This window comes from Pyxicephalus adspersus, chromosome 12 (assembly GCF_032062135.1).
Source record: "Pyxicephalus adspersus chromosome 12, UCB_Pads_2.0, whole genome shotgun sequence".
NCBI classification, from domain to species: Eukaryota; Metazoa; Chordata; class Amphibia; order Anura; family Pyxicephalidae; genus Pyxicephalus; species Pyxicephalus adspersus.
Genome location: NC_092869.1, coordinates 25,621,435 through 25,634,917, shown reverse-complemented (window position 1 = coordinate 25,634,917; position 13,483 = coordinate 25,621,435). Strand labels below are relative to the sequence as shown.

At 35.2% G+C, this 13,483-nt stretch overlaps 2 protein-coding genes across 4 annotated transcripts in view; one reads left to right on the top strand and one right to left on the bottom strand.

The window, feature by feature from the left end:
* The window catches only part of SPTBN5 (spectrin beta, non-erythrocytic 5), a 135,743-nt gene extending 125,226 nt beyond the window's left edge, over positions 1 to 10,517 (top strand). The window contains exons 59-67 of the mRNA XM_072427640.1: positions 1,290 to 1,379; positions 2,129 to 2,230; positions 2,748 to 2,816; positions 4,621 to 4,710; positions 5,133 to 5,224; positions 6,684 to 6,766; positions 7,221 to 7,278; positions 8,090 to 8,145; positions 9,074 to 10,517. Coding sequence (XP_072283741.1) covers positions 1,290 to 1,379; positions 2,129 to 2,230; positions 2,748 to 2,816; positions 4,621 to 4,710; positions 5,133 to 5,224; positions 6,684 to 6,766; positions 7,221 to 7,278; positions 8,090 to 8,145; positions 9,074 to 9,198 — 765 coding nt within the window. The 3' untranslated portion in view covers positions 9,199 to 10,517. The remainder of the gene's footprint in view (positions 1 to 1,289; positions 1,380 to 2,128; positions 2,231 to 2,747; positions 2,817 to 4,620; positions 4,711 to 5,132; positions 5,225 to 6,683; positions 6,767 to 7,220; positions 7,279 to 8,089; positions 8,146 to 9,073) is intronic.
* LOC140341858 (cytosolic phospholipase A2 epsilon-like) overlaps positions 10,471 to 13,483 on the bottom strand; it is a 46,273-nt gene continuing 43,260 nt past the window's right edge. For all 3 annotated transcript variants that reach the window (XM_072427773.1, XM_072427776.1, XM_072427775.1), the window contains 2 exons: positions 12,753 to 12,939; positions 10,471 to 11,630 (listed from right to left, as the gene is read on the bottom strand). In XM_072427773.1, the coding sequence (XP_072283874.1) occupies positions 11,407 to 11,630; positions 12,753 to 12,939 (411 nt within the window). In that variant the 3' untranslated portion in view covers positions 10,471 to 11,406. The remainder of the gene's footprint in view (positions 11,631 to 12,752; positions 12,940 to 13,483) is intronic.

Here is a 13,483-nt window from a genome sequence, read left to right as displayed (position 1 = left end):
AGGATAATGTCTCCATCTCTGCAGTCTATTCCTCTTTTAATACAAGAAAGTACTTTACTAGCTTTAGATATTGCAGCTTGGCATTGCATGCTATTATTCTATGATCTACCAGAACACCCAGATCCTTTTCCATTTTTCACTCCCCCAAATGTATTCCCCCTAGACAGTATAAAGCATGCATGTTTTTAGCTCCCAAGTGCATAACTTTACATTTATCTATATTAAATGTCACTTGCCACTTGGCTGCCCAATCAAACAGTACATCCAGGTCTGCTTGTAGAATATAGACATCCTGTATGGATCTAATTCCATTACATAGTTTGGTGTCATCTGCAATCACAGAAATGGTACGTTGAATCCCAAACGCTATATAATTTATAAAGATGTTAAACAGTAAAGGTCCCAACACTGAACCCTGGGGTACACCACTAATAACCTTAGACCATTCAGAGTATGATTCATTAATTACAACTTTCTGGATGCGATCTTTAAGCCAGTTTTCTATCCATTTACAGATTGACTTCTCTAAACCTATTGACCCTAACTTGCATATTAACCGTCTGTGGGGTACTGTGTCAAATGCTTTAGCAAAGTCCAAGTACACTATATCAACTGCTATTCCACTGTCTACCAGTTTACTTACTTCCTCATAAAAAGAGATTAAATTTGTTTGACAACTTCCGTCTTTCTTGAAGCCATGCTGATGATCACTTATAATATTATTTTCTAGCAGAAACTCCTCTATGTGTTTTTTTTTCAAACTCTCATATAGGACCTTTCCAACTATGGACGTTAAACTAACCGGTCTGTAGTTACCTGGTAATGACTTTGCTCGCTTTTTGAAGATAGGAACCACATTGGCCTTACGCCATCCCATCAGTACCTTGCCAGTGACTAAAGAGTCTCTAGAAATTAGAAATAATGGCTTTGAAATAAATTAGCTCAGCTCTTTGGGGGTCACATGTATGTATTTCATAAGGTCCTGGTGCTTTGTCAACCTTAATTTTGCCCAACTGTTTCTCAATCATATCAATTTTGAGCCATTGTGAACTGTTTAAGGCAGTGACATTGCTATTTTGAATTTGGATTTGAGCTCTTCCATTTTCCTTTGTGTACACATGATTTTCTGTTCCCTCCTAAAAAGATCTTTAAATTCAAAGGGGGGACATTGTATTTGATAGGTAGAGATTGGCTATTTTATTCACCATGTTTGTTTCCCTGCTATGGAAATCAGCCTTGCCTTGACATGATTTTTGAAGTTGCATTGCTTCTCTGTTTTCATAATTTAGGACACAAAGATTGAGCCTCCCAAGGAGCTTAAGCTGGACTCCACAAATGTACCTTCAAAAACACCAGATTGGTCTCCAAAATCCCCTTTGGTAAGTACAGTGTGGTGTGTCCTTTTGCAAACTGATAGTGATCTCTTGTGGACTTTACATATTGCACCTGTCTTTTGGGAGCTGCCATTGCTAGCCTGCCTCTGAACAGTCTATTTACTTGGCTGTGCCTTGCTTCAATATTTTCAGATATCTTGGAGATATGTAAATACCCTCAAACATTGTTATAATCAGAAATTATTCTTACCTATAATGCATTATGTCTGTTTTTTTGCAGGGATAATAGCAAAATTGTAATAACCTATCACACCAGAATTTGTGTTTTATTCATACAAGGTTACTAAATAGGTGTATAGTTGCTTTCAATGATTGTACTGTATATAATGATTTTTGTAATTATTGCACAGTATTTTTCGAATCAGACCATGTAATGTACATTACAATGTACATTAAAATAAAGGAAATCATGGCTCTCTAAACCACAACTGTACTGTATATTAGCAACAATACAAATGTGCAAAAACACAGCAGTCTAAAAGGATTTTTTTATTTCCTTTACCCATGGAACACAAGCTACTTATCTATATACCAACAGCAGGTTAAATTTACGTGAAATATTTGTATTCTCCAATTTCACCCTTGGATGGATGAACGCAAATTGTCAAATGTTTTTTTTCTGCCATGTTTGTTTAACATAAAATATAATCTATGCTATAACCTATGGAAATCAGCAGTCCCATCCCTAGGATGATCTCTGGTGTCAGTATGAATTCTCTATTTTCATTATTCAGGATACGAAGCCTGAATTGAAGCCCCAGCCTCCCAAGGAGCTTAAGCTGGATTCTCCAAATGTTCCTTCAAGAACATCAGATTGGTCACCAAAGTCCCCCTTGGTAAGTACAGTGTATCTTGAACTGTGGCAAAGTCTATAAGACATTTGAATAGATGATATTTGTATTTTTATGATTCAAGAGAACCTAATAATGAACCTGTCCATTGGGAGCTGCCATTGCTGGCCTACTTCAGCACTAGTTACTTGGCTGTGCCTAGCTTTAGTATTTTAATGGGCTATAGGTTATACCCAGATACCCTAAACATGGTTTAAATGTGAGTAGACACATTCAACCTAAGGGATCCCTCAAGTATGATTTAAATGCAAGTGTGTTAGTGTCAAAATACTTTTTTTTTCTGGGTCAAAGACACAGAAAGCCTTGACACCAATGCAGTAGAGTAATAATAGTAAGAGTAATAGTAAAGGAACCAGTTATTTTTCAAAAGAGAGATCAGCAATGGCTGCTTCGATAATATTTTCTGAGATGTGCACTTCAAGTTTCTGCAGACCTTTCATCTATGATTTGATCACCCCCAATTTATTGTAATCAATTATTATTGTTTTTTTTTATTTTTCAGACTCCCACCTTTGACAAGACAGTAAATGGATTCCTGGAGAGCAAACAGAAATTTCTTCCAGGTGGAAAGGTACAGTAATGAGCTATAGTAACATGGCTGTACTTGAATTGTTGTATACAAATGTGGAAGACGTCATCTGCCAGTGCTAAGTATTTGTTTACATTCTAGGAATACCAGATCAGATAAACCACACAGGATGTTGAAGGAGTAAATGTCATAACATGGTTTTAGTCTATTGGACCAATGAGAATTTGCTCCTTCTTGCATTCTTTCAGGAAAGAGCTACAAGCTTAGGGTGTAAAAGGGTTTGGGAGGGGGGGGATAAATCACCATTTGCCATCCCATTGTCTTCTTGTCCAAAGTCAGTGCCTTACTTTCTAAATATCTCTTGCGTAAATCAGTACTTAATCTCATCTGTTATTATGACCTAATAGGCACAAATTCCTACAGGGACATTTGAAAAGGGTAAGGTAGGGGGTGCAACACATTAATGCCCATGGTTTTAAAATGGGATGCCCAACAAGCTAATACAAGTGTGAGGGTTGGATGTATAAACCTTTTATCATATACTGTACAAATGCAAACAATGCCTAGTAAAAAGATAATGATTGAATTGATCACATTTAGGATGTAGACAATGATGGGAGAACCTGGGTGATCAGTTTACCTGGAATGGATTGGGTCCAGGATTGAATACATTTGCCAGGTAATAGCAAATCTATTCCAGGTTTGCAGGATCATTGTTTGAATTATGGGATATAGAGGATGTGCTATAGCTCTCAACTTTGAAACCTTAGATTTACATAAAGTGTGCACCCAGGCTGTGCAAGAAAAAGACACATGAAGGGCACTGCTATCAGACTTATATTGCACAGTCATATACATACCGGTAAATATTTATACCACACTCTTTAGAGATTCGTTTTGGATAGAGTCTGGTCTGTGTCTGCACTGGTTACATTATTCCTATCCTGGCTTATCCCTGTCCTTATGATGGGGCAGATACTGGAACAAATATTTATTTATTTAGCAGAGTGGGGAAAGGTTAGAAGCCTTGTCTATGCCTAACTGTGTTGGTGACCCCTATTCCTTTTGTTCTTTTTTTTTTCTATTCCTTTTGTCCAGTTTCAGGTGAGGGTAAATTAACCCATTGGGGCCATTGACAGTTCCCACCCTTCCCTCTTCTATTTAAACATTAGACATGATTTATTTAATGAAACACTCTCTAAATCCTCCACAATGGCTTTTATATTTTGTATTTTGAAACAAATATGAAAAAGGTTCGAAGGCAGTATACACAAAACATTAAACATATAAAACCATATTATTAAGTTTGTATATTATTTAAAAGAATTATTGTACAAAACACAGAACAAAGATTAAAATAGGTCTTCATACTTCAGTGTCTGATTGCAATATACAACTTAATGAATATCAAAGCTGCACTTAAGTAGTTTAGCGTAAGTATAGTATATAGCTGCTTACAACCAAAGATAAAAAAATTATCTTAATTATTCCAACACGTTTTGCAGACTAAAGCTGCTTCATCAGGGAATAGTTGTATACACAATAGGAGAAATACTGAAAAAAACAGAAGATGAACAATATTTCAGTACAAAAAATATTGAACACAATAATCACAGAAACAATTCAATCCAATGTATGAAGATAATACATAAATACATAATAGATACACAATAAATGTATTGTTATTAATAAACTGGTTTTATATGTTTAATGTTTTGTGTATACTGCCTTTTAAAGTCCCATTGAGAACCCTTTTCACATTTGTTTCAAAGTAAAATGGGGATGTTGGCAGTTAAGTAAGATTTGACAAAGAACGATACTTCCTTCTTACTTTTATATTTTGTAGTTAAATCCAGTCAACTCCTGGAACTCATACTACATTACACTCCGTGATCAGACGATGAACTTCTACTATGCCAAGAAGGATGAGACCAAGGTATTGCTTACATAGAATCTGTGCTCCTATCATGGATGTGAAACCTTATTTATGGGGTATGTTAGCTAAAATCTGACTGTGTCTCATGCCTGGCCAAATTTGCCTAAAATATTTATTTTGATCCATTCTTGCATCCCGCTGCTTGGATGTCAGCCACTTTATGTCTACATGTATGCACATTTACCAGAGCAGCTTTACTGATGACAATGATGCACCATGCCTGTGGTTTGACATGGCTACTTGTTATCTCCACTGGCAGCCCTATGACATTAAAATGTTGAAAAAGCTTGCATGAGGACTTTAGTGATCATATGAACCTATACTTTGATTGTTGCTATACTGATACATAAACAATGATTTTTCTACCCAGTAAGATAAACTGTATTACATTGTGTTAATTTTGTATATCACATTTCTACCAGAATGAAACTGCAATTCCATCTGTCAGCGTGGTCGATGCGATCTGTGAGAAGATAAAGGATTCACCAGACAAAGTGAACATGTTTTCTCTGAGGTATTCTTCATATCTATATTATAAAATATATTCCTGATATGGGCACCAATATGGGGGAGGTACAGCTAAGATGGGAGCATCTCCTGCTTCTGTATTACACAAACTGATGGCAAATTCCCAGCACTGCTTCTATTTGTTTTTTTATATGTTTTCCAAAATTTCTAAATGTGTTGTTATCCTTCTTGGGGGGAAACCGTTGTACAAAACAGAAACAGCCTACTGTTTATTTGACTTCACCATTGCCGGCATTCAATTAACCACCTGGGCGTTTCACTGATGTCTAGATTTCTGTACCAAAAGCGGTACACTGTTTTTCATGAAATTTTTTTTTTAAATTGTAGACCTGTAACTTACAGAAATATGTCCGAACAAGGGTCTAGTAGATATCATGAATATAAAAAAAGTTTAAAACACACAATCATATTAAAAAAAAAATACTTTTAATAAAATTAATTAAAAAACACAAAAATAAGCTTAAACAAGAATACATAAATAAATCAAAAATACTGAAAATGCGATAATTCAGTATACTGTATAGTAATATATTTTTCTAAAACACCTCCCTAGTGTGGTAAATTTTAAAACAGAGTCCAACATCACATACCTATAGACAAAACCACAAATATATTTTGTATTATTTTGTATTGGATTGGATACAGAACTTTGTATTCAATCCAATACAAAATATCTGAATTTCCCGCTACAACCCCCATCGACGGGCGCACGCACTGACATCATCAGAAATCGCAGAGGGACGCGTACGCGAACGCCGGGTGTTCTAATTCTTTCCGAACTTCCGTACTTCCATGCAAAAAGTGTTAAATTTTTTGCATGGAAATTTATTTTAGATTGTAGGCTATAATTCACCGAAATACTCAATTATTACTTATAATTCACGGAATTACCGCATAACTCACCAAAATATGTCAAAAATTTTATAAATTTAATATTAAAATTTTTTTTATAAATCATTAAAAAAAATCTTTAAAAAAAAATCTTTATTATATAAAGATTTATTTGTATTGGACTCAATACAGCTTTTTTGTATTGAGTTCAATACAAAGTTATTTGAATTTCCCGCCCCGCCTCCAGCACCGACGCATGCAGCGACGTCACCGGGAAACCCCGGTGATCGTCACTGCACTCGCCGGGAGAAGAAGGAAGAGGACAGACGTGTCCGGAGGAGCTGAGGGGACTGGGTAAGTATATTCTTTCAGTTGTAATTGGATTGTCATACAATGTATGACAATCGGATTGCAATATAACGTTTGTTTATATTTTTAACCACCTGAGAAAAGTTCGGGTTTAACACTTTCTGCAAGTGTTTTTACCCTGAACCAAGGTCCGGTTTAACGGCCAGGTGGTTAAAGGCTTACATTTTATTGTATGTTTTAGACAAGTTTGATACCTAGCCCAGAAGTGGCAATGTAAAAATTATAAGTAAATCTTGTTCTTCTAGTACCACTGATGGCGCGGAATACATCTTTTCAGCTCCTTCAGTCAGAAAGATGGACGTCTGGATCCAAGCAATTCAGGGGACATGTATGTATTGATCTGCACAAGCCAGGTTGTAGCAATTTATGTGTGTTACACAAATTCACCTATATTTCTTCCAACTGTGTGTTAAGCTGTTTGGCTGGTGCTCATTCTTGCATCTGTTCTCAATCAACACACGGCTACAACTCAATTTTTCAGTTTTATTTCACAAGTCTAAAAATTTTTAGTGCAGACTTTGTGTCCTGTGGTTCGGTAAAAAATCTTATTGCATTGTTTAAATTAAATTGATTAAATTAAATTGTTTAAACTCATTTATATTTTACAATTTTGATAATTTTATGTTCAGTGGAATGAGTCTGTCGCCCTCTTCTGGTAAGAAATTACACTGCATCCTATTGTGTGTCCCAATTAAATACTAAATGTTTTTGTATTTATCAGTGCACCATTCATCTTCACCCCATAAATATGAATTATTAATGATAAACATTTATTTTCCTAGATGAAACTGAAGTAAAACGTGAAGTGAAAGGCTATACTCCAATTCATGAAATGCCAAGGTCAGTGACAGACTGTATAGACATAGATATATATATATATATATATATATATTTTTTTTTTTTTAATGCTCATTATTGTACAGAACTAAGATCCATTGTGGGCACTCTATTTGAGATCTGTCAACCTTTCATGCATCTAGAAGAGAACCTGTCACCAAGCTGTTAGCAATGTTTTAATGTTTCATTCTTCAGTGTTGATTTTTAGTATCCATTTTCCTCTGACAAGAATGTATATGTTAGTGTAGTCAGAGTGGACCCTAAACTTCTAGTCGCAAACAAGTACAGAATAAAAGAAGAATCCGATTGGCTGTTAAAGGTAACAAACTACCATAGATTTGGAGGCTTTTTCTACGTTTCAGTGAAATGAATTTTTGAATATGTTATGAATTTCTGTTGAATGATAAAAACAAGGGATAGAGAAAAGGCTTTTCAAGGCAGATATTTGTGATAATTGAGAAGTATATATTAAAACAAAATTAATTTAATTGAATATATAATATACAGCAAGTAACAATAACATAAATGTGTTCAGCACAGTAGTTTGCTGGGCTAATACACTTGTAGGGCTAGAATATGCCCTCTCCACCAAAATACAACAGTAGTTCAAATATTGGGTAAAATATACAGAATACACAGTTAATCAGTTATTACCCGACGTGTTTCGCTCACTAGGGGCTTCCTCAGGGGACTCTGAGAAATCAAGGTACTACAATAGAATATAATACAAAGTACAATGAATACCCACATTAAATAAGAACAATGACAAGAAATTAAATTCTGTTGCATTAAAATACCTATAATATATTTGCAGGAGGACGTTATCATTTGAGCCAGACACAAATGTACACACATTTTCTGCCAGCAGAGGTAAGAGCATATTGTGTAGACTGCTAATAATTAGAAATCAGAATAAAACTGAAGTGATATATGATTAAAAGGGAATTTTTTGTATGATTGGTATATTAGCTCTGTGTTTCATGTTATAAACTGGTCATAAATCCAAAAAATTATAACCTCAGCCTAATCTCCTGCGAAAAAAAAAATACCTTGTTACATGAGTGAAGGGTCCTTTATTCTTGAAACAAAGATAAAAATACTCTTTATATTAACTAGCATGAATTCACCAGGCCCTGATGTGTAGGTTATAAACACTGGTCTACAGGAGACAACACTTACCTGTTCCTCTGAAAACTAATTCTTGTATGCCTGCGGTGGTCCCTGGATCTCCAGGAAGTCTGTGTACAGGGGATTCTGCTCAAGTTGATACAAAATTCATCAATGTAACAATCAAATGCTAAATCCTTTACTGGCTACAGAATTCCTGTCTTTGGACTGCTAATGTTGAACCCAAGCCAGGTGAAACACGCTATTGGTATTTTTTGGGAAAGTTTATACTTATGCATCACCAGCCCTAAGCTCATGGACCTTCCTGGGCTTGCCATAATTGGTTGGATGAGTAGCAAGTGATTCATACTTATAGTTTACCACTATTGTATTACCAGGGCTTATGCAGGTATGGCACTTACAACTTATATCTTTTACTAAACGCTACATGTACAGCAGTAATGTGCAACTTTTACAAAAATGATTGCAGGTGAGGAAAGATGCCATAGACCTTAATATTTGTGGATTTGATTTGGCTCATTTCTGTAATAAAGAAGGGCAGTTCTATTGTTAGCAAAAACCTTTAGAATCTGGAAATTGGATCTATTGGATTACACTAAAATAGTAGGGTGAAATGGACTGCCTTGGACATCAATCAAGACGATCACTGAAACTTTCCTTTATTCTGCAGTGTACATCACATCTGAACGGAGTGAAATAGGAAAATCCTACAGCCCGAATCTACTGGAGACAGATGATGCCAAAGAGAAACACAAGAAGGATAAGAATGTTTTTAGGAAGTTTTTCAAGAAGTAACAAGTGTGTGGTGGGAGCAGCATTTCCATGCATCGTGTATGAAATCATACAAACACCATAATTTATATACACCAATGGCCTACAACAATGGGGCACTATGGACAACCATTGGCTGGAAAATACAGACAGCCCTCTTTTGTGCTTAACCTTTAGTTGCCAATATTGCTGGAAAACTTTACAAGTATGCTTTTCTGCATGTGTGCCATGGCAAGTTGGTATTGGCTGCAAGGGACATAGAAGTGGGGAGGGGGTGAGACTGTACTGCTAAAAGAAACACACTTAGCAAATATAGAAAACAAAACAAAGTTCTATGGTTTTTAAACTTATGTGCACTTCAGTTTGAATGCTGATTGGTTGTTATGGTACGGTCTTTATGGAGTAAGAGCTTGTCATTGAATGAAGTAACCAAAATCTAGTTGACACAGGCATCTTTAAAATTTGATTTTGTGGTTTTATATTTCCATATCAATCTGTTGAACTGTAAAACCAGTTTGAAAGCTGGTCAGTCAAATACACCAATCAATGAATTCTGAATAATCTCAAAGGTCTATCAAACAGATGTCACTGACAAAATCCAAATCTTGTCCATACTGGCCAATAATTTACTAAAAATTAATTAAATATCCACTAGAGCTAAATATTTTAATTTCAGACAAAGCATACTAGACTAGTTCATCTTGCATAGTGGGTTTTAACTTATGAATATGCATGGAATTGGCTGTATTGGCTATCAGGTGCAGCTAATTTTATTAAATTGACCTACTTAACTCAATGCTTGTTTATATGCATGCACATAATGCAGCACAATATTGTAAATGAACCCTTAAAAAATAATCTGTATTTCTGCCCACAGAATGACCAATCTCCAAGTCTATGCACAATGTAACCTAATGCAATTTAGATATATGGCCAATGATTTTATTTACATTTGAGTTTCTATGGGGCAGATTGAATCTTTACCTCAATTCCTGCAGTGGCCCTGTGCTCTGTCTCTGGATCAAAGGGCGTTGTAGGCTCCAGAAATTTGATGCTGCTCCAGTGATCCATATTTGCCAAGCATTACCACTTGCCATTGCTTACTCAGGGGAAATATTTACCAGCTGTGCAATTATTAACTTTCTAAATATTATTATTTATTTTGTAATGATTATTTTAATATCTAAGATGTTATAAGTATGTAGAAATGATGTTTGTCTAAACTGTAATTTAAAAATGGATTAATTTAAAGTCTAAATTTAGCAAAAATACAAAACAAATGTAATTTATGTCATGGTCATTTTTACTAATAAATATCTGCTTACTAGAAAACAATACAAAAAGTATATTTTTAATAACACTGAAGATGTTGTAATATTTTTATGCTGAATATGTTGATCATGTTTCATCATTTTTGGTCATGTCTTTTGATCTGACATGGGAAAAATAATTTATGGTAATGAATGCAAAGGTTAATATAGATCTCTGCTAGTTTTTATTTTAATGATTTTAGTGGAGTGGGTCAGGGATTGAGCTTGAGAATGTCCTTCAATTTTAATATAAACTACCCTATGTTGACAGCATGGTGGACATGCTGATCACTACTCTCCCATGAAACACAAAGCGCCAGGTCCCCCATCAGTTCCAAAAGCAGTGTTGTTGGTTGGAGCGCTGTGTAGGGGGCATTTCTAACCACTCAGGGCCTGTGATCTGTAAGGGGACATTTGTCTAAATCTCTAGCATTGTGATAACTTCACAGCTTTATATAAATGTAAAGCACATTCTTTGCTTTGCAAACTAGCCTAATTGCATCACAATATTAAAATACAAAGGTTCAGGTGGGGTTTAAATAAACTTTGTATCTTGTACACAGTTTTCATACAGATACAATGCCCCATTTAAAAAATAGACCCCTATATGCAAAGGTGACCCTTCGAGGATACCATCCTGGGGCTAAATCTTTCAACCTTTGAAACTTTCGGCAATAAAAACTAACCATGTTCTAACCCTTTCCATACTGGATCGAAATCAAGCAAAAACGTTTTGATTGGTTTTACAGCAGATTATAAAAAATAAAAAAATGCTAAAGTTTAGTTTTCATAAAAGAACACTAGTGGGCCGCGGACAGGGGTTTGAGACCCCTGCTTTACATCATTTGTACCTTTCGCTATTTAACCCACATTTGCAATGTAATGATAATCGACTGGCATCTTAGCTCAGAATCCCCGTGGTTTATATATTGTTGTAGTGTCTGCGTTTCTGTTTGCGTTCAATTGATTTACGTAAGGTCTGCAGAATGATCTCCTCATTGTTCAACACATTGTATTCTGTCAGCTTTATCAGTTTATCAAAATCTTCTTCGCTATATGTTAATTTGAAAACTTTATAGGGTGACAACAGTTCAGTCAAAGGAACCTCTCCTTCTTTTATTTCCTGATCTGTTTCTCTCTCAACACCTGCAGAAGAACAATATTGAAAGTGACAGATTAGGATTTTTACAGGTGAGTTTTATATTCTGTGATGTTGCAAATAAACAGATTTTTTTTTTAGATAAGAATCTTTATTTATAATCAGGTCACATCAGTAGATGGGGAGGTGTCCTCACGTAAAGTTTTTGCAGTCTGAGATGAGATATAAGATAGGTACACACTTTAAGCTAGGACACAGCTCCATCCACTGGAGATCAACATTATTGCAACATATAAAATTTAAGAGCAAGTGACCCGTTATAGCCAACTAAAAAGTACAAAATACATAGGAGGGAAAAATTTACAGACAGGGCCCATGTGATTTAATTTGTTATTCTTTTAAATTAGTGTTTTAAAAACAACACTATGTATGTATTTGTTAATGTTACATTTAATTTGTATTTTTATTGATTTATGTTTTGAATGTTAGCAGCAATGAATCAATGAGTTAGCCCTAGCTATATACTCAAGTTCCTTTATTCTCAGGTAAAAATAAGTAGCTTGGCGTATATTTATACATAGAGAGTACTTTTTTTTAACTGCAAATAATTATTGGTAATGCTAATGTAGGCTAAGATAACAACAGCAGCATCTTCTAAGAGAAATATGCCATTGTTGAAAATGCACGTTGCCTTGCTATTAGGCTAAAACTCTGGCTTCAGTACTCCATTGGTCAAACACCTTGAATAAGACCTTTACATTCACCCTGTTTAAAGGGTTAAACATTAGGAAACCGTGGTTTCCAGAAATTTACTAAATATTAGTTTGTGTGGACTGCCTTTTTTAACTGTATCTCACTTTAGGTTTAGTTAGAGGGTAGGAGGGACCCACTGGCAGTGCTTCACTTGGGCCTCATTGAGAAGTAAATCCCAGGCAGCGCCAAGCACAAGCTTGTCTTGATTGAGTAGTTTCATCTTTTGAGTACTGTTTTATACATCTTAAATATTGTTATATATTACATATCCTTTCTAATGGTGGGTAAACTTTTTTAAGTCACAATGCAAGATCTAGGAGATTTCACTTCTCCCAAAGTTACAAGAAACCCTTTGAGGCTTTACCTTTCACTTATTAGCATATGGTAAATAAACTCAATAGAATGGGATAATTTACCTGGCTGTTTGTACTTCCTGAATGTGTCATTTACTAATGGAAAATGCATGACAATGGGAAAATCGGGGTATTCGCATTCTGAGAAGACATAGCATTCCTTGGGGTTTTTCCGGTCCTCTTCATTTACTTTAATTTTAGGGAAAAAGAGCTTTTGTTCAGAACAATATTTTTCAGTTTCCACGACTGTCTGGAATGACACAAATTTACATTAGGTCCATAAATATTCTGCAATTAGGTCGAACACAGTTTTTGACATGCAGCAACAAAATATTTCAAATAACTCTGTGCTCCCTTATCTGTAAAGCTTGCTACAGAACTAACCTAAAAGCTGCTATAATTCACAGGCATCGCTTTACTTTATATTTTTCTATGAGCTGAACTCAAAACATTGGACTAAAAATTAACAATTTTAGTTTTAACACACACTTGGTTAAAAATGTATTAGCTCCTATTTTGTGTTTTCAGTGACAAAAGTGTATCATCTAAGATTTGTCCTAACCTTTCCTATTTTCTCTAATATCTCTCTCTTGCCTTGTTCACAACCCAAGATCCTATTAATGACTGTTACTATATCTCCTGACTACAAGTTTAGAGTCAATGGGCATTGCGACAGAACAGATCACCTCTAACAGCCTTCTTTTGGTGGAGTTTTAAATGTGCTTGCTCCATACATGCCTTCAAATATACAAAGCTTAGATATGGCACTAGATATTACTATACAGTGCAGGGTG